General features: G+C 45.8%; 1 protein-coding gene across 1 annotated transcript in view; it reads left to right on the top strand.

Moving 5' to 3' along the window:
• Positions 1 to 21,738, top strand: part of LOC147103254 (mannosyl-oligosaccharide 1,2-alpha-mannosidase IA-like) — a 216,401-nt gene that overhangs the window by 154,486 nt on the left and 40,177 nt on the right. The window contains 1 exon segment of the mRNA XM_085962703.1: positions 11,697 to 11,812. Within this exon segment, the coding sequence (XP_085818829.1) occupies positions 11,697 to 11,812 (116 nt within the window).

Genomic DNA, 21,738 nt, shown 5'->3' with positions numbered 1-21,738 from the left:
CTCCTGACTCAGAGGTGAGAGTGCTACCAACTGAGTCACGGCTGAGGTAACAGAGGGTTGATGAGAGCAGTGCAGTTGATGTTGTGTATATGGACCTTCAAAAGGCATTTGCTAAAGTACCACATATTAAGCTTGTTAGCAAAGTTGATGCCCATGGGATAAAAGGGGCAGTAGTAGCATGGATACAAAATTGGCTAAGGGATAGAAAACAGAATTGTGGTGAATGGCTGTTTTTCAGACTGGAGGGAGGTATACAGTGGTGTTCCCCAGGGTTCAGTACTAGGACCACTGCTGTTATTAATATACATTAATGACTTGGACTTGTGGGTACAGGGCATAATTTCAAAATTTGCAGATGACACGAAACTTGAAAGTGTAGTAAACAGTGAGGAATAAAGTAATAGACTTCAAGAGGACATGGACTGGTGGCAGATGAAATTCAATGCAAGAAAGTGTGAGGTGATACAATTTGGTAGGAAGAATTAGGAGAGACAATACAAGCTAAGTGGTACAGTTTTAAAGAGGGTGTAAGAAGAGAGAGACCGGAGTGTTTGTACACACATCTTTGAAGGTGGCAGGACAGGTTAACAAAGCAGTTAGTAAAGCATATGGGATCCTGAGCTTTATAAATAGAGGCATAGAGTACAAAAGCCAGGAAGTTATGCTAAACCTATATAAAACACTAGTTCGGCCCCCAGCAGGAGTATTGTGTCCAATGCTGCGCACCACACTTTAGGAAGGACGTGAAGGCTTTGGAGGGGTACAGAAAAGATTTATTAGAATGATTCCAGGGATGAGGGATTACAGTTATGTGGATAGGCTGGGGATGTTCTCCTCAGAGCAGAGAAGGCTAGGAGGAGATTTGATAGAGGTGTTGAAAATTATGAAGGGCTTAGATAGAGTAAATAAAAGAGAAACTGTTTCAATGGCTGAAGGGTCGATAACGAGAGGGCACAGATTAAAGGTGATTAGCAAAGGAACCAGAGGCGACCTGAGGAAAAACTTTTTTACACAACGAGTGGTTAGGATTTGGATTGCACTGCCTGATAGGGTGATGGATACAGATTCAATAGAAGCCTTCAAAGGGAATTGGATAAATGCTTGAAAGAGAAAAAATTGCAGGGATATGGAGCAAGAGCAGGGGAGTGGGACTAACGGGATTGCTCTTCGAAAGAGCCGCCGTAGACTCGATGGAACGAATGTCGTCCTCCTGTGCTGTACTAGTCTGTGATTCTATGAAAAATTGAAGAAAAAAAAAATTTTATTTAAATTTTTTTTTTAATTTCCAACAATAATTAAAATTTGAAGGAATGAGACTCCATGCTTGTAAGAGTTCATTTTCAGTGCCGGTTGTTTAGCAGTAATTAAGTCTTATCATACCATTAACAGGGTACTTACACTGGAATGGACAAGCCTTAACTTTTTCTGGCGAGTTTTGTTCGAATATATCAGATTAAGTACCGGAACTTCATGCTGTTCAATGCATTTCAATGGGGGTCTCTCGGTGAGATACTGATACATGCTTCTGGAGGAGCAGGGCATCTCGGGCAGCAACTTCCTGATTTACGCATTTAACTGCACGTGTGGTCAATGCAAATTACTGTCCGATTTACATGTTAATAACGGTGAGCGCTGTTAGCCTTGCTGTTATTTTCATCGCAAAATCTGGCCCAAGGTAGCAAGCGGTGTGTTATAAGCAGGTATTGTAATAGAGGCAGAGCATGTTGTTTATGGGGCCAGTATATTGCAGGTAAGACCATGGGATTATTCATACAAGGCCACATTTACAGAGTTAAGTACAAGTCTTGTTAATCAGTGACTAGTAGCACCAATCTTCCTGACTGCACATCACCCTCAACCATTTCTTCTTCCATCTCTACTTCTTCCTTTGGTAATGCCTCAGGATGACCCTCCTGGTTCTCTTACTGCGTGACTGCATCTCTGGATTGTGAAATTATGCAATGAAAATAATTAGAAGCAGCCAGCACGGATTTCAGAAAGGACAATCATGCTCGACAAACCTCATGGAATTCTTTGAGGAGGTAACCAACATGGTAGATGGGGCTGTAATGTACGTGTACTTTAAAAAGAAAACTTGCATTTATTTAGCGCCTTTCACGGCCTCAGGATATCCCAATGCGTTTTACAGCCAATTAAGTATTTTTGAAGGGTTGTCACTGTTGTAATGTAGGAAATGTGGCAGCCAATTTGCGCACAGCAAGGTCCCATAAACAGCAATGTGATAATGACCAGATAATCTGTTTTTAGGGATTGAGGAATAAATATTACAGAAGACACCTAGGAAAAATCTGCTCCTCTTCGAACCGTGCCATGGAATCTTTTACGTCCACATGAGAGGGCAGATGGTGTCTCGGGAGGAAAGCCTTTGACAAGATACTTGACGGGAGATTACTAGAAAAATTATGGGGTATGAAATTGGGGATAGGATAGGAAGTTGCATTAAAAATTGGTTGGAAAGGAGAAAACAGAGTTCATCATAGAATCATACAGCATAGAAGGAGACCATTCGGCCCATCCAATTAGTCTCAGTCCCCATTGCCCTGCAAATTTTTCCTTTTCAAGTATTTATCCAATTCCCTTTTGAAAGTTACTATTGAAGCTGCTTCCACCGCCCTTTCAGGCAGCACATTCCAGATCCTAACGAGTCGTCATGTAAAGTAATTTCTACAATTAGTTTAATCTGAGTCCTCTGGTCACCAACCTTCCTGCCAGTGGAAAGAGTTTCTCCTTATTTATCAAAACTCTTCATGATTTTGAACACCTCTATTAAATCTCCCCATAACCTTCTGTGCTGTAAGGAGAACAATTCCAGCTTCTCTAGACTCTCCATATAATTGAAGTTATGTTAATAACAGACTTTAGTGTTCCCTTTTATGATACCTACTAATCTTTTCTCATATGCTTGTTTTGCCTCTTATTTCCTTTTCTAGTTTTCTTCTGCACTTTCTGTAATCTGCTTTGTTCTCTTGATTCTATAGTTAAAGGGATCAAGGGATATGGGGCGAAAGCAGGGACAGGGTACTGAATTTGGATGATCAGCCATGATCTCATTGAATGGCGGAGCAGGCTCGAGGGGCCGAATGGCCTACTCCTGCTCCTATCTTCTATGTTTCTATATTAAGGGCAATTTGTCAGAGTTGTTGGAACTGAGTAGTGAGGCCACTTCTGGTCACTGTGTATACCAGTGATTTGGATATAGGACTGGTGGGAGTGGTGTCCAAATTTTCAGATGATAACTGAAATAGGTGTTATAGTTATTTCCTTAGAAGACCAAAGCAAGCTTCAAAAGGATACTGATTAGATGGGAGAGTGGGTTAAAAAGTGGGAGATGAAACTCGTGGGGGAATTTTCACATGAAAAAATGGGTGGGTTGGAGGCGGGGGTTGGGAAGTGAAAGTTGTAAAAATCTTAAATCCACCTCCAACCTGCCCACTTTCACCTTTTACTCAGGCTGGACAGGGGGGCGGGCAGCCAACCTGCTGCCAGGAGGCATATTGGCATTTAAAATATTATAATGAAGCCTGAAGCCTCTGTGAATGAAGCTTATAATGAAGCCTCGGACCTCTTCTTCCCCCCCCCCCCCCCCCGGATCGATCTCACCCCCCTGGGGTCATGGATCAGACCCCCGGTGTAGTGTCCGAGTATCAATAATACACGGACTGCAGGAGAACAATAATTACAGGTATTTACTGAATAGAGGGTAAACTTAAAGACTGAAATACAGAAGCCTGCTATGGCTTTATATACAGGTGTGGTCACTGCCGGTACTGCAGTATAAAATCAGTTCTCTCTTAAAGGTACATACACAACAATTCCTCCCCTTTTAGATAAACAGTACATAACATTCATTTAACAACTAAATAATAACTAATTACAATTACAATTTTCTCTGTACTATATACATCAACTGAAATAATCATTTATAAGTTCAGTCTTTGAGGAGGCTTCCTGATCCTGACTGGATAGCGCCTTTCTCGAGTATCCTGTTCTTGCGGCGGAGTCGATTCTGGCTCATTGTCATTGGTTGGTTCGTCAGCTTCCAATACCACTGCTTCTGAGGTAGACGCAATCTGTACTTCGGGTTCATTACCAGGTGCACATGCTCGTGGTATGGGTTTGGCTTGTTCCTGTGACTCTAGAATCTGGTCAGCATGGCGTCTCACAATGCTCTCTCCAACGTCCACTGCGTACATTAGTGGTCCCTGCTGTGTGCATATCGTTCCTGGCTGCCATTTTTCTGTTCGGTAGTCACGGGCCAAGACTGGTTGCCCTATCTTGAAGCTCCTGGTTGGCTTCTCATTGATGTGCTGGAATTGCTTATCCTCAACATCTCGTCTTATGTTTGGTTTGAGCAAATCCAGGCGACATCTTAGCCTTCGGTTGAAGAACATTATGGCTGGAGCTTGGTTGGTGACTGCATGTGTCGCATTCCGGTAAGCAAACAAGAAATTATCCACCTTGTGTTGTAGTGGTATGTCGTCGTTATACATTGCCTTTATTGCCTTTTTAAAGGTCTGAACAAACCTCTCAGCCAATCCATTTGTGGCTGGATGATATGGGGCAGATGTGTAATGTTTCACCCCATTATTCCTCAGAAACCTCCGGAAATCCTCGGACACAAACTGGCCCATTGTCGGAGCAAATCTGTTCTGGCAAGCCATTCCTGGCGAAGATGGTCCGTAGGACTGCAATAGTTTTCTCCGTGGTGGTGGAAGACATTTTGATGACCTCTGGCCATTTCGAATGGGCATCCACGGCGATTAGAAACATTGAGTCCATAAATGGACCAGCAAAATCAATGTGTACCCGTTGCCATGGAGATGAGGGCCACTCCCATGGGTGTAGCGGGGCCTGTGGTGGAGCGTTTTGGACCTTCTGGCATCCTGTGCATCTCTTGGTCATATCCTCGATTTCTTTATCGATTCCCGGCCACCACACAAACACCCTGGCTAGGCTCTTCATTTTTACCCCTCCCAGATGACCCTCATGAAGCTCATTGAGCACTCTATCTCTCAACTTGGGTGGAATTACCACTCGGAATCCACGCATCAAGGTCCCCCGGCACACTGACAGCTGTTCTCTCCTTGGCGAGAATGCTGGCAATAGTGAGTCGCCATGTGCTGGCCATCCCTTCACCATCAAATCATAGACCCGAGAGAGTGTCGGGTCATTTCGGGTTTCCTTCTCTATACTTGAGTTTGTAACAGGTAGACATTCAACTATGGCCGAATGGAATATCTCAACAGGGTCCACTGCAGGTGTTTCCTCTACCGTAGGCAACGGTAGGCGCGACAGCCCATCAGCGTTACCATGCTGTTTCGTACCCTTGTACTCTATGTCGTACTGATGTGCCCCTAGAAAAAGTGACCATCTTTGCAGCCATTGCGCCGTCATCACCGGAACGCCCTTCTTTGGGTTAAAAATGGAGACCAGGGGCTGATGATCAGTCAGTAGGGTGAATTTCTGCCCGTGCAGATAGTGATTGAACTTCTTCACCCCCCGCACCAGGCTGAGGGCCTCCCTGTCAATCTGGGCGTAGTTACGCTCGGCTGAGGTTAACGAGCGCGACGCAAAGGCTATTGGCCTCTCTGAACCGTCAAGGAATTTGTGTGACAGCACCGCTCCAATGCCGTAGGGAGACGCATCACATGCCAACCGAATCAGTAGTGTTGGATTGTAGTGGGCCAATACTTCTTTTGAAGTGATTAGGCATTTACATTTCTGAAAGGCACGCTTACACTCATCACTCCATTTCCATGTTACTCCAGTTTGCAGCAGGGCGTTCAGTGGGTGCAGAATTGTAGATAAATTCGGCAAGAACTTATGGTAGTAGTTCACCAACCCGAGAAACGACCTCAGTTGCGACACATTTTCCGGTGCTGGAGCCTTGACTACAGCCTCAATCTTGTCTGGCGACTTATGCAACCCTTCCTCATCAATCATGTGGCCACAATACGAGATTTGTCTCCTGAAGAACTCGCATTTGGGGCGGTTGGCTCATAGCCCATATTCTTGTAATCTAGTGAGCACCTGCTCCAGGTTGGCACGGTGTTCTCTGTCATTTTCTCCCGTAACCAGGATGTCGTCCAAATAACACTAGGTCCCCAGGATCCCTTGCAGGACTTGTTCCATCGCCCTCTGCCAAATAGCCGGGGCTGATGCTACCCCGAACACCAGTCGATTGTACTGGTAAAGGCCTTTGTGAGTGTTTATCGTGAGGTATTTCCTAGATGCTTCTTCCACCTCCATTTGTAGATACGCTTGGGCCAGATCAATCTTCGTAAAGCGTTTCCCTCCAGATAGTGAGGCGAAAATATCTTCTATCCGTGGAAGTGGATATTGTACTGTGTGCAGGACTGGGTTCACAGTTAACTTGAAGTCCCCGCAGATGCGAACCTTCTTCGGCTCCCCAGGCGTGCTGCTCAATGATTTCTTCATTACAGGAACGATGGGTGTGGCCCACTCACTCCAGTCCACCTTGGACAGCACACCCGAACGCTCCAGACTCTCCAGCTCTGCTTCAATGGCTGGGCGGATCGCGTACGGTACCGGTCTGGCCTTAAAAAATTTGGGGTTTGCGTTATCTTCGATTTTTATCGTTGCCGTTACTCCTTTTAGAGTCCCAAGTCCTTGTTGGAACACCTCTTTCGCGTCAGTTAGAATTTTTGACAGTCGTCCAGGTGTGACGTCATCATCCTTTTTGTCAGTCACAGTTAGCACCTGAATGGAATGCCAATCCAATTGTATTTTTCGGATCCATTCACATCCCAATAATGGTGGTCCTCCATCTTGTAGTATATATAGATACAGTTTCTGTGTTTCCTTGCCGTTGTATTTAACTGGCACCCTTATTTTTCCTCTGGGGTAGACTTTTTGCCCCGTGTATGTCTTCAATACAATGGACGTGTCCTTCAAGGGTATGTGTGAGAATAGCCGCTCATAGTCTCGTCGATTCATGACAGGGCTGATCCTGTGTCCAATTCCATCTTTACTTGGGACCCTGCTATCATGAGGGTGACCCAAATGGTTCGGTGATCCTCCTTTGCGATCACGTTGTGTAACTTTAGACAACTTAGTCTCCTGCTCCCGGAGTCATTATCACTCTCCTGATCTTCCGAACTACTGTCTGTCATTTTTTTTACTTTCTTGTACTTTTCCTTATTAGTTTTAGTGTTGGTTTTCTTTCCCGACCTGCAGACTCTTGCTATGTGTCCCATTTTCCCACATTGCCTGCATACTTTGTCCTTAAACCAGCAGTCCTTCTGATCATGGGTTGTTCTGCCGCAGCGATAGCACTTTTCTGCTCCATACGCCATTTCGTTAGCGCTTTATTCTTGTGGTTTCTGTTGTATTTCCGCAGCTTCCCGTGCTGCTGCTTCGTAGGATACTGCCATGCTGAAAGCCTGTTCTAGCGTCAGGTCCTTTTCCGAAAGTAGTCGTTTCTGGGTTCCTTCACTCTGGAGCCCGCAGACAAACTTATCCCTTAAGGTGTCTGCCAGTCCTGCTCCGAACTGGCAGTGCTTCGATAACTTGCGTAGTTCCGTAAGATAGTCAGCATTGCTCTCATCTTTGTGCTGGTTTCTTTTATGGAACTTGAATCTTTCTGCTATCAGCAGCGGTGTAGGGTTTAGGTGTTCCTGTAAGATATTAACAATCTCTTCAAAACTTTTCTCCATTGGTTTAGCTGGGGTAATTAAATTCCGCAATAGGCCGTACGTTCTCGCGCCCATCAAATTTAATAATACCGACGCCTTCTTTCCATCGGCCATCTCATTTGCCTTGCAGTACACTTCAATTCTTTCCACATACGTGGTCCAGTCTTCTACCTTGTTGTCGAAAGCAGTGATACTGCCACTCTTCGGCATCTTGGGTGATTAAAAATGGCGCCTCCCGCGCTTTTCCTTCTTCCCCAATGGAATAAAATGGCGCCTCCCGCGCTTTTCCTTCTTCCCCTTGCTGCCACGCTGCTCCTAGCGTTCTACAGGGTAATGGCGGTGACCCGCGGCATCGGCGCGTCTCACTTTTCCTTCCCCTCGTTTTATTTTCTCTACGCTGCCCCCCAGGTGTAGTCACTGCCGGTACTGCAGTATAAAATCAGTTCTCTCTTAAAGGTACATACACAACACCCGGGATCAATCCATATACCACCCCTCCATCCCACCCCCCCACCCCACCCCACCCCCCCCCCCCCCCCCCAGGGTTGGGGATCGGCCCCCGGACCCAGCACTTACCTGTTGCTGTGGCATCCTGGTCGGGGTAACCCGCCCAACTGGAAGCCAGCCTGTCAATCATGCTGGTGTCCGGGCAGGGAACCTGCTCATTACGTCACATGCATACTGTGAAGTTAAAACTCCACAGCATGCTGGGAAACCCGGACTACTGGGTTTCCCGCGGTCTGCTGGGTCCCCCCGCTCCATGCAGGTGGGAAATGGGAAAATCCCAGCCTCAGAGTAAATAAGTGTGAGGTGATACATTTGGTTTTTAAAAAAAGAGCAGTAATTATACTGTGAATGGAAGTAGACTCGGTGCTGTGGAAGAGCAGAATGATTTGAAGGGAACAGGATAATAAAGGCAGCACCTCAGGTTGATAAGTCTATAAAGAAATGCTAATGGAGTTCTAGTTTTATCCCAAGAGGTTTAGAACATAACGGCAAAGAGTTAATGATGAGCCTAAATAAAACCTTAATAAGTCCTCAGTTAGACGACTGTGTGCAGTATTGGGATCCACACTATAGGAAGGTTACTGAGGCATTAGAGAGGGTACAGCGCAGATTCGCTAGGATACAGCCTGGAATGTGAAATACAAATATTAAGAAAATTTTGGAAAATTGGTTCCTTTTTTATTAGAACACCGATTATGGGACGATATAATAGAATCGTTTAAAATTACAAAAGGATGCAATAGGATAGATAGAAGCAGACTATTTTCAGTAATTGTGGGGTCAAAAACGAGAGCCCATGGATACAAGATTAAATTTAAGAGATTTTTAATCTAATTTCCCAATCTACCTTAGCCAACTCTCCCCTCATACCTATGTAATTGGCTTTGTTTAAATTTAAGACCCTAGTTTTGGACGTAACTAATCTCTTATGAATTCCCAAAATGCATAACCTTTTGGAAAACAAATATCTATCTTGGGCCCTGTCTGCCCTCTCAGGTGAACGTAAAAGATCCCATGGCACTATTTAGAAGAAGAGCAGGGGAGTTCTCTCTGGTGTCCTGGCCAATATTTATCCCTCAACCAACATCACTTAAAAAAAACATTATCTGGTCATTATCACATTGCTGTTTGTGGGACTTTGCTGTGCGCAAATTGGCTGCTGCATTTCCAACGTGACAACAGTGACCACACTTCAAAGTGCTTTGAGATGACCTGAGGTTGTGAAAAGTGGTATATAAATGCAAGTCTTTCTTTTGGACTAACCCCATAACAAAAGTTATATACTCATGGTTGGCTCAAGCTTGTCTGGAAGATTCCTAGTACTTTGATGGATACCGTTATAGCGTAACGTGGCTTTCTCTTGTAGCCAGGTCATCTGCTTCACAGGCAATCTATAAGCCTGCATCAAGCATGAAGCTGTGAGGTAGCAAGCAAACAGGAAGATACCAGGTGAGGCGGTGCCGCCAGGAGGTGAAAGGTCAGGTTGGAGCAGTTGTAGTGGAGCTGTGCCCTTCACTCTAAACTCTGCCTAGCTTTAAAAGACCTCTTTAACATAGCACCACACCTCTGGGGCGGCGGCTTGTCTGGAAGATTCCTAGTACTTTGATGGATAACGTTGTAGTGTAACGTGGCTTTCTGTACAAATACAACCCACGATTGATTGACACTTCACTTAAATTTCTCTCGGTGTCCACAACATAGGCAGGTGTTCAAATGAACTGGCCAGCCTGGACTCATTCTTGTTGCTATGGTGATCTATCCTCTGCTGTGTGGTGTTTTACAATGGCCTGTATTTTCCGATCCCTACGGGTGTGTACGAGCTGTGTACACACCCATAGGGACCTCGCAAGTGCTGGTTTCAGGCATGCGAAGCGCATGCACTGAAAACCGGCACTTCCGATTTGTCAAGAATCCTCTTGACAGATCGCACGCCTGCCCTGGAGAAGGGCCTCTGCGGGTGGAGAGTTCCGCTCCCTGCAGAACCTCCGGCTGCTGAAATCCCTTAAAAATCTTACGCCTGGTAGAAGCATAAGAGTTTAAAAAAGTAAAAAAAAAAAAAAAAAAAATTTCACTCATTTATAATTTTAAAATACTTTTAAGTTTATTTTTAGCCCCGTAAAAAACTTTAATATTTTTTAATTACATTTTTGTTTAAAATATTTAATTTAATGTAATTTTTAACTAATTTTAAAAAGGTGATTAAATTTTTTTTTTTAATGTTTTGTTGTGTTTTTTCAGTAATCCCCATTCATACTTTTGACAGGTCTAACCTGTCAAAAGTATGAAGGGGGATTTCCTTCTTTCATTGGTTCCCCATGGCCCACATGATCGCAGGAGCGCTTGCGAACCGCATGCGCCCCTGGGATACCTGGGCCCTGTGCATTTCGTAGAGCAGAGGCGCAGGAGCGGAAATGTCTGGACCTCCAGAGCCCTCGGGTAAGGGCGTAGATTTTTCCAGATCGGAGGCCTCTGCACGCAGGAAGCCTCCGATCAGAAAATACGAGAGTCCTTTTCCTTCAGATATGCTGGAGCCGATTTAGCATCAGGCTTTTTATCAGATGAATTTTCACTGCAGTGTGAACATCTGGAAGCTGATCCCATGTCTACAGATGAAGTTGCCAAGTAGCACTATGTAGATGTGAAAAAGGAGAGGGTCAAATATGGATCTTAAGGCTAAAGGGATCAAGGGATATGGGGAGAAAGCAGGGACAGGGTACTGAATTTGGATGATCAGCCATGATCTCATTAAATGGCAAAGCAGGCTCGAGGGGCCAAATGGCCTACTCCTGCTCCTATCTTCTATGTTTCTATGATCCTTGGGGGACTCCAGAGATTACAGTGCCTTGGTAGAAAACAAAGCCATTGCTGGAGATGCTCTGGTTACAATCGGATAGGTAAGAGTGGAACCAAGTGAGTGTAGTCCTACTGAGCTGAAACAATGGAGATGGGTGTTTGAGGAGTATGACCACTAGGTCAAAAGCTACACATGGTGGAGGATGAGTAGGGATAATGCACCATGCTTGCAGACACAGAGGATGTCATTTGTGATTTGGTTAGGGCCGTTTTGGTGCTGTGGCAGAGGGAAACCTGATTGGAGAGATTCAAACTGGGAGTTGTTGAGAAAGATGGACAGAGATTTTACTATCAGGAAAATATTCCTCTAAAACGCTGCTCCAGTGAGCTACTTGTTTCTAGTTTCTCGTAAAGGAAATAGGAATGTAGAGTTTGGTGACTAAAGCTTGTGTTGCTCTACATTTTGTGGTCAAAAGAACTGAAGATAGTGCCGGGGCTGCATTCTTCTAGTATGTTGTAAGGGAGGATGTCATAACGAGACTTGTTTCTCAGAATTACCTGTTTTATTTTACCATTGGTACTGTAGTTATGACACCAAAAGGTAGGTACCTACCTCCTTATTTAGTGTTTGATTAATTTTTGGTGCATAATACAGTGAGAATGAGGCAAAACCCCAACACCTAATAGCTAACTACGTCTTTTGCTCTTTTTGTTTTCTAGATCATGTCTCCATTGGTGGGCTTGGGGACAGTTTCTATGAATATTTGATCAAATCCTGGCTTATGTCTGACAAAACTGATGAGGAAGCCAAAGCTATGTATTATGAGGCTTTACAGGTACAAAACTCCACAAATGCTTAAATATTGCTGTAGAACTCACCCATTTTTGTCTTAAGAACATGAAAGCTTGAAGCAAGAGAAGGCCATTTAGTTCATGATGAGCCAATGTATAATTATCCCATCATGGACATTTCCCTTCCCTACCACCAGTTGATTGCTTACTTTACGGAACACTTCCCTTATCTTCCCTGGGAAAAAGTAGGCAGTACTATTAATATTATTGAGAGACCAATTGAGTGAGATGCTGAAAAAGTGAGGTATTGTTGAATGAAGGTAAGGAAGCAAGTATGGCCTGAACGGGCACTGGTAGTGGTAGCTATGTTTTAAATGTGCTACTGTAAGTGAGGCTGTGTGGCGATTGTGCTCATAGGGCTGTTTTTTCCCCAAAGGTGAAGAAGATTGACTGTAAGATTAATCAAATGAACTGGACAGTGCTGATTGGGCAGTTTGAATTGAGGGAGGCTAAGAACTGAGTTAATTCCTGATTCTTCTGGGACCCAAGGCTTTATACATTCGGGCTTCAAGTACAAAAGTGAAGAGGTAATGCCAAACCTATACAAATCATTGATTAGGCCACATTTAGAATATTTATATCTACTTTTGGGCATCCTACTTTAGGAAGGTTGATAAGGCCATGGAGTGGGTACAGAAGAGATTTACTAAAATGACACGAGAGATGAGAGGCTTTAGTCATGTGGACAGACCAGAGAAACTGGGGGTCTTTTCACTGGAACAGAATTATGTAGAAATTACAATCACTAAGTCTGCTAGTGCATTCCACAACCTCAAAGCCTCATAACCCTCTGTGTAAAAAGATTTTCCTGCTTTCTGTCCTAAATCTCGTATATTTAATCTTATATCTATGTCTCCTTGTTATAGAAGTAAATGGTACAATTTTAAATGGGGTGCAGGAACATTGAGACTTGGGGTTTCACGTACACAAATCTTTGAAGATGGCAGGACGAGTCGATAAGGATGTTAAAAAAGGATACGTGACCCTAGGCTTTATAAATAGAGGCAGAGAACAAAAGCAAGGAAGTTATGCTAAACCTTTATAAATCACTGGTTAGACCTCAGCTGGAGTATTGTGTCCAATTCTAGGCACCACACTTTAGGAAGGATGATCAAGGCCTTGAAAAAGGCTGCAGAGGAAATTTACTAGCATGGTACCAGGGATGAGGAGCTTCAGTTATGTGGAGAGACTAGAGAAACTGGGATTTTTCTCCATGGAGCGGAGAAGGTTATGGGGAGATTTAAAAGAGATGCTCAAAATTATGAGGGGTTTTGATAGAGTACACATTGAAAGAGTTAGTCCCACTCCCCTGCTCTTTCCCCACAACCCTGCAAATGTTTCCTTTTCCCGTATTTATCCAATTCCTTTTTGAATGTTACTATTGAATCTGCTTCCACCACCCTTTCAGGCAGTGCATTCCACATCACAACAACTTGCTGTGTAAAAACATTTCTCAATTCAATTCAATTCAATTTTATTTGTCATATATGCAGCAGACGTGTGTACTGCACAATGAAATGTTGATTTTTACGAGTCCTCCCAATCTCCCCTCTGGTTCTTCTGCCAATTACTTTAAATCTGTGTCCTCTGGTTCTCGACCCTTCTGCCAATGGGAACAGTGGGCTGGATTTTCATTCAGGTGCGGGTTGGTGTCATGTAATCCGCATTTCGTGTTATCCACACAAATCTAATTCGATGTGGGAGATTGATGCTATTTTAACTAAATTGCCCAATTGAGTTCCAGCGTGTGGAAACCCATGGCAAATGAGTTTCTCCAGTCTGAAAGTCGCCGCCGATGACGTCATCATTGCTGCTGCATTTAAGGTCTGCAAGAAGCCTTCCTTCTGCAGACTGCCAACCTTTTGGCATTTGCTGATACACTGAGCTGGAAGGAGAATGGCCAGAGAAAGACCGAGGTCTGCACCCCGTTTCGACGCCGTTGCCCTGCAGGCTTTAGTGGCGGGAGCAAGAGCTCACAAGGAGGTGCTCTTCCCTTCATCAGGGAGAAAGAAGCTTCCCCAGCAGACAAAGGCTGTGTGGCTGCAAGTGGCAGAGGAGGTCAACTCCTTATCGCCTACCCGCAGAACCTGGATACAGTGCAGGAAGAGATTTCATGACCTTCAGCGCACTGGAAAAGTGAGTATGAATTTTCCATCACTCTCAATCTGATCCCCATTGCCTTTCCTCACCAGCACTCAACTTTAGCAATCTCTTCCTCCACATCCCACTTGACACTGACATCCATGCACCCTTACCCATTCCCTCTCTATGGTCACATTCACCTAACTATTTGATGGGCCTTCAATAACCACAAAACTAGAAGTTATAGACTTAAACAAGTTGGCTTTTAATCACTAAGATCAGAGCTAACATCTCAACACGCCGACTGGTTCACAGGAATGAGTCATACAGATCCTGGGATCTTTATGTAAGAGAAGTCAGGGGCGGAGCCAAGGGCCAAGACCTGGAACCTCCCAGGTTAGTCGGGAAAGAGGAAGTGAAACTATACACAGTGGGGGAGGGTAATATACATGAGTGCAAAACGAATACAGGATCAAGACAAACAGATTTCATTACACTATTCAACTATGCAGCCCTCACACTCCCTATCACTCTGATGCTATGAAAACAACTGACAACACACAGGGAGGGCCCTTGGTCTTGCCACCTCACTCCATCTTTGTCTCCTTCTAAGCATCAATGCTATGGATTCTCTACACTCACTCCTTTATTCTCACTCAACCTCCACTTGTCTCCCTCATTGCAGGAAAAGAGAGTTCACAATAAAAGAGAACGAGCGAGGACAGGAGGAGGGCCACCATCAGTAGCCCACCTCACCCCCTGGGAGGAGGCGGTCCTGGAGATCGTAGGAGTGGAGGACGACGCGCATGTGGGGTTCGGACAAACGGGTGCATCACACCAAGCTGGTGACAGAATAGTTTTCCATCTCTCTCATTGACATTGCATGAGTCGCTGATAATGTTTCGGAAGCTCTAACAGATGGACTAATGATCATCTGCAATATGCAATGTGCATGTAACCTTGGCATCACATCTCTGACTCTTTCCTTTACTCTCCCACAGGACCATCGCAAGCACCCGTCCCCACTAGCCAGGAGGAACAGGCTGAGCCTCCAGACTCCTCAGAGGAAGCTGTAACCTCTGAGGGCGCAGCGTCAGCAGAATTCAGCGCACCCAGCACCAGCGCAGACACTCACCTCGGTGGGACCTTCGGGACATAGAGTAGTGTTGTCACCTGGTGTATCACAGCTCACAACTGAGCATCAGCAAATTGTGGAGACAGGGACAGCAGTGGAGAGTCCTAGTCGGAGGGCGCAGGACTCTGCCAGCTCGGCTCAGCTGCATGTCGACCCTCTGGGTCCATCCACAGTATCAGTGGTGATGGCACTCCAGGAAAAGATGCCGGAGTCTCTGGCAGGTTTTGTCTCCAGGGTCGCTGCGAGTGTGGAGCAAATGGAGGAGTCCCTCGCTAACATGAGCAGAGCCTTTGTGGAGTTATTGGCGCATGAACGCATCACCACGGAAACGATGGCAACCTCCGTGGAAAGGATGGCTACAGTAGACGAGAGGATGGCTACGGCCATGGAGGAGCTAAGTCGCCAGAGTGTTGAAAACATGGTGAGTGTTCAGAATAGACTGACATCTCCGGAGGAGCGATGGTCAGCTATTGAACAGAGAAACCAGACCTTCATGGCAGTCCCTCTGAGTAGGACTGCCAGTGCAGATACAGGTCCCCATGGCCTCCCTGATGTGCAGCAAGGTGCTCTCAAGCCACTTGCAAGCGCTGAGGGGGATCTGACCCATGAGAGGGAAGTTGGTGGCAGACATCAAGGAAGTGGGGGCTCCTCTCCAAACGCTCACACTTCCATGCCACTGCAGAGCCCTCGGTCAGAGCCCCACCAGAGTCCACACCCAACTGAGATCGGCGTCTCAACCCCTGCACAGCCGCAGGAGCAGCAGACTGTTGACGAGCCCTCACAGGAGCAGCAAGAAACTGAGCAAGGGGCCTCCACATCTGCTGAAGCCACAGTGGAAGCACCACGTAGGAGCACGCGTAAGAGAAAGATACTGCACAAGTGGTCACAAGGGTAGTCACTTGGGTGAAATTTGATGTTTTATGTGTAAAAGCCATCATATGAATCATGTACCTAAAAAATCTGATGGCTACTGCCGTAGTTGTGGTGTGTGCCATTTCGCGAATGGGACTTCCACATTGAGGGCTTAGGATTACTTGCAATTGTCAGTATGGTGGTCAAATTGCTAGGAATCAGCTGGTTCGTGGCCATTGTCGATGCTCGGGTAAGAAGATGCGAGGCAAAAGTGCTTGAGTGGCTAGGCTAAGCAAATCTGGCCAAGATGAGTGCGTTCCTTGCATCCCGGGCAGCTATGTTCTCGCGTACTGCTGCCGCTGGTTGATGGGCCTCTGCAGGATGTTCGTTTTCGCTCTCCTCCTCATCTGAGGAGGATATGTGAAGAGCCACTTGTTCCTCGGGAATCTGCAAGCCACGACGCTGTGCCATGTTGTGAAGTGCACAGCAAACCACGACGATTGTGGAGATCCTGGCTGCTGAGCACTGCAGTGCTCCACCTGATCTATCCAGGCATCTGAAGCGCATCTTCAGCAAACCGATGGTTTGCTCGATTATGGCTCTGGTGGACATGTGGCTGGAGTTGTAGCTCTCCTCAGCTTTGTTGGATGGTCTCCTCAACGATGTCATTAGCCACGTCCTCGGGGGATAGCCCTTGTCTCCAAGTAGCCATCCGTTAAGTTGGTCTGGTGGACTGAATAGCGGAGGCACACTAGACTGACGCAGTATGAAGAAGTCATGGCAAATGCCAGGGTACTTGGCACAAACATGCAAAATTTCCTTCTTGTGGTCACACACCAGCTGAAGGTTAAGGGAGTGGAAGCCCTTGCGATTGACAAAAATACTTAGATTGCAATGGGGTGCCTTAAGGGCCACATGTGTGCAGTCAACGACGCCCTGCACCCTTGGAAAGCCTGCCAGATGAGCTAATCCAACCGCACGCGTCGTGACACTTGCTCGATCCTTGGTGAAACGGATGTGATTGTGCGCGAGGGCAAAGAGAGCATCGGTTACCTGCGTGATGCAAGTGTGTGCGGCCGCCTGGGAGATGCCGCTGATGTCTGCTGCTGATCCCTGGAATGAGCCTGAGGCAAAAAAGTTGAGTGCGGTGATGACTTTGACGGCCACTGGTAAGGGGTGTCCACCCGCTCCTCTGGGCTCCAGGACTTGCTGCAGCATTGCGCAGATGTCACCCACTACCTCTTGCGGAAGTCAGAGCCGCCTTTGGCACTGCTGCTCAAACATGTTGAGATAGCTGACCCTGTGTCTGTAGACCCTGGTTGGGGGGTATTTCCTGCGCCGACGGGCTTCCATGCGCTGGCCCCTTCTGGCCTGTGCATCTTCAGGTGGGTGAGCAGCAGCTTGGCACGCCTGTTGTTGCTGCTGCTGTTGGGGCTGCTGCTGTTGTTGTTGCTGCTGCTGTTGTTGCTGCTGCTGTTGTTGTTGTTGCTGCTGCTGTTGGGGCTGCTGCTGTTGGGGCTGCTGTTGTTGTTACTGCTGTTGTTTGGCCTCATCTAATATCCAGAAGGGAAGGAAATAAATGGTTCCCATGCTTCTGGTAGATGCCTCAGTTGAGGAAGCGCTCAGTGAAGTTGGCGAGAGGGTTTCCCAGGAGGTCACACTGGAGATGGGTGTCAGGCTCCAAACTTCCACAGCTGTGGTTATGCCTTCTAAAAGTTCCCCCAGACCTGAGACTACAAAGTCCTGCCACCTGCAAATGATGGCTGATCAAATCTCCTCTTTAATGGTTGACCTGCAGCTGATAGTCAGCAATCCAATTGTGCTCCCGCCAGGTTTCACCGTCGTGTTTCAGAACAGGCGTGTTTCGCGTGGGAAAAGGGTTAAAATCGCAATGGCCTTTCAAAATGGCATTATAGAGGCAATTTAGTGCTTGTTAAGGGCCTTAACAGCCTATCCCGCTTCTTGGAGACAGGACCATCAGACACAAATTTTTGAAAATTGTGTGGAGGCGGGGTCGGGCCCGCCCGCCAGTTTTTGCAATTTTAACCACCCGCATGCCTCCAATCCCGCCTCCACGGCCCAATGAAAATCCTGCCCTTTCTCTCTAATCTACTCTGTCCAGACCCCTCATGATTTTGAACACCTCTAACAAATTTCCTCTCTGCTCCAAGGAGAACAACCCCAGCTTCTCCAGTCTGTTAACGTAACTGAAATCCCTCATCCCTGGAATCATTCTCTTAAATCTTTCCTGCATCTTCTCTAAGGCCTTCACATCCTTCCTAAAATGTGGTGCCCAGAATTGGACACAGCACTCTAATTGGGACCGAACCAGTGTTTTATACAGGTTCATCATAATTTCCATACTTTTGCATTCTATACGTCTATTTATGAAGCCCAAAATCCCACAAGCCTTTTTAACCGCTTTCTCAACCTGCCCTGTCACCTTCAACGGTTTGTGCACACATACCCCCAGGTCTCTCTGTCTGTGCACCCCTTCAGGATTGTACCCTTTAGTTTATATGTCCTCTCCTCATTCTTTCTACCAAAATGTATCACTTCACACTTTTCTGTGTTAAATTTCATCTGCCACGGGTCAACCCATTTCACCAGCCTGTCTATATCTTCCTGAAGTCTATCACTCTCCTCCTCACTGTTCACTATACTTCCAAGTTTTGTGTCATCTGCAAATTTTGAAATTGTGCCCTGTACACCCATGTCCAAGTCTAATACATATCGAGAAAAGTCAACCTAACGGGAAGAGGAGTCGGAGCCAGAAGAGTCTTACTACTTTTTTTACTTCCTTGTGGGACCAGGGGGAGCAGGAGTGCTTCTCCAGAACGCACACAAGGAAAGTTTAGGCTTCCCAGGCTCTGCCCTCACCCTCCCCCCACCCCCAGCAGTGAGGCCCACTCAAAACCCCCTCCCAGCAACTTATCCGAGTGCCAGGGACTGTTCCTTCGATCTCAAGTGAAAATAGAGCAAGAAAAGCTGTGTGTGTGTGCGCCTCCAGAAACTCATCCAGCTTCCCTTTGAACATTTGCAGTAAATCTGCATGAGCCGCCAACTTATTCCCAAGGTCGGTGACCCTCTGTGATAAGAAAAAACCTTATGACATCTCACCTGATTCTATGCTTATGTAACTTATACACATATCCCCTCATTCTTCCTGACCTATCTAATTAAAATAATCTGTCCACATGGACGCAATGTAGTCCCTTCATCATTTTAAATACTTAAATCAAATCATTCAGAAGTTCACACTTTTCTGGCATATAAAGATCCCTGAGTCTATCGTGGTAACTAAACTTTTTTACACAAGCTATTAATCGAGTGGACCTCCTGTCAACCTTTTCCAGAGCGTCTATAACATAGAAACATAGAAGATAGGAGCAGGAGTAGGCCATTCGGCCCCTCGAGCCTGCTCCGCCATTCAATGTGATCATGGCTGATCATCCAAATTCAGTACCCCGTCCCTGCTTTCTCCCCATACCCCTTGATCCCTTTAGCCTTAAGAAATATATCCAACTCCTTCTTGAATATATTTAATGAATTGGCCTCTACTGCCTTCTGTGGTAGAGAATTCCACAGGTTCACCACTCTCTGGGTGAAGAAATTCCTCCTCATTTCTGTCCTAAATGGCATACCCCTTATCCTTAGACTGTGACCCCTGGTTCTGGACTCCCCAACCATCGGGAACATCCTTCCTGCATCTAGTCTGTCCAGTCCTGTCAGAATTTTATAAGTTTCAATGAGATCCCCTCTCATTCTTCTAAACTCCAGCGAGCACAAGCCCAATTGACCTAATCTCTCCTCATACGTCATTCCTGCCATCCCAGGTATCAGCCTGGTGAATCTTCGCTGCACTCCCTCCATGGCAAGAACATCCTTCCTCAGATAAGGCGACCAAAACTGCACACAATACTCAAGATGTGGTCTCACCAAGGCCCTGTACAACTGTAGCAAGACATCCCTGTTCCTGTACTCAAAGCCTCTCGCTATGAAGGCCAACATACCATTTGCTTTCTTAACCGCTTGCTGCACCTGCATGCTTACCTTCAGCGACTGGTGCACAAGGACACCCAGGTCTCGTTGCACTTCCCCTCCGCCCAATCTATTGCCATTCAGATAATAATCTGCCTTCCAGCTTTTGCCACCAAAGTGGATAACCTCACATTTATCCACATTATACTGCATCTGCCATGTTTCTGCCCAATCACCCAACCTGTCCAAATCGTACTGGAGTTTCTCGGCATCCTCCTCACAGCACACACACCCACCCAGCTTTGTGTCGTCTGCAAATTTGGAGATATTACATCTAGTTCCCTCGTCTAGATCATTAATATATATTGTGAATAGCTGGGGTCCAAGGACCGAACCCTGCGGTACCCCACTAGTCACTGCCTGCCACTCGGAAAAAGACCCGTTTATTCCAACTCTTTGCTTTCTGTCTGCCAACCAGTTTTCTATCCAAGTCAATACCTTGCCCCCAATCCCATGTGCCTTAACTTTACACGCCAACCTCTTATGCGGGACCTTATCGAAAGCCTTCTGAAAGTCTAAATATACCACATCCACTGGTTCTCCCATCATGTGAGAGGGTCAGAACTGGGCACAGTATTCTAGATGAGGCCTAACCAAAGTTTTGTACAAGGACAATCATAGAATTTTACAGCACAGAAGAAGGCCATTCAGCCCATCTTGCCTGTGCCAGCTCTTTGAAAGAGCTGTCCAATTTAGTCCCACACCCGTTTTTTCCCCCATAACTCTGCAAATTAGTTCTCTTCTAGTAGATGTCTGTGGCAGATAGAATATGTGGAGAAATGTGAAGTTATCCACTTTGGTAGGAAAAATAGAAAAGCAGAATATTTTTTAAGAGGAGAGAGACTGGGAGATGTTGGCATTCAGAGAGACCCGGGTGTCCTTATACATGAATCACAGAAAGTTAACATGCAAGTACAGCAAGCAATTTGGAAAGCAAATGGTATGTTAGCCTTTATTACAAAAGGATTGGAGTACAAGACTAAAGAGGTCTTGCTGCAATTATGCTTTGGTGAGCCCACACCCAGAGTACTGTGTACAATTTTGGTCTCCTTACCTATGGAAGGATATGCTTGCCTTAGAGGGAGTGCAACGAAGGTTCACTAGACTGATTCCTGGAATGAGGGGTTGTCCTATGACAACAGATTGAGTAGACTAGGCCTATATCCCCTAGAGTTTAGAAGAATGAGAGGTGATCTCATTGAAACATATAAAATTCTTAAGGGGCTTAACAGGGTAGATGCTGGGAGGATGTTTCCCCTGGCTAGGGAGTCTAGAAATAGGGGTCACAGCCTCAGAATAAGAACTAAGATGAGGAGAAACTTCTTCAGTGAAAAGGTTTTGAATCTTTGGAATTATCTACCCTGGAGGGCTCTGTATGCTCAGTTGTTGAGTACTTTCAAGACAGAGATCGATAGATTTTTGGATACAAAGGGAATCAAGAGGTATGGCGGGAAAGTGGAGTTCAGGTAGAAGATCAGCCATGATCTTATTGAATGGTGGAGCAGGCTCAAAGTGCGAAATGGCCTACTCCTGCTCCTATTTCTTATGTTCTTATGTCCAATTGCTTTTTGAAATTTGTTACGGAATCTGCTTCACTACTCTTTGAGGTAGTGTGTTCCAGATCTTAACAACCTTTTGCGTAAAAAAAAAAAAAAAAAGTTCTCCTCACTTCCCCTTACTTTTGCCAATTATTATAAATCTGTGATCTCTGATTACCGGCCCACTTGCCAGAGGAAACAGTTTCGCCCTACTTGCTCCAACAAAATCCCCTCATAATTTTGAATACCCTTCTCTGCTCTA

This window comes from Somniosus microcephalus, chromosome 20 (genome assembly GCF_052327205.1).
Source record: "Somniosus microcephalus isolate GS21.2 chromosome 20, FLI_Smic_1.0, whole genome shotgun sequence".
NCBI classification, from domain to species: domain Eukaryota; kingdom Metazoa; phylum Chordata; class Chondrichthyes; order Squaliformes; family Somniosidae; genus Somniosus; species Somniosus microcephalus.
Note: the sequence above shows the minus strand (reverse complement) of the source record. Positions and strands in the feature narration are given on the sequence as shown.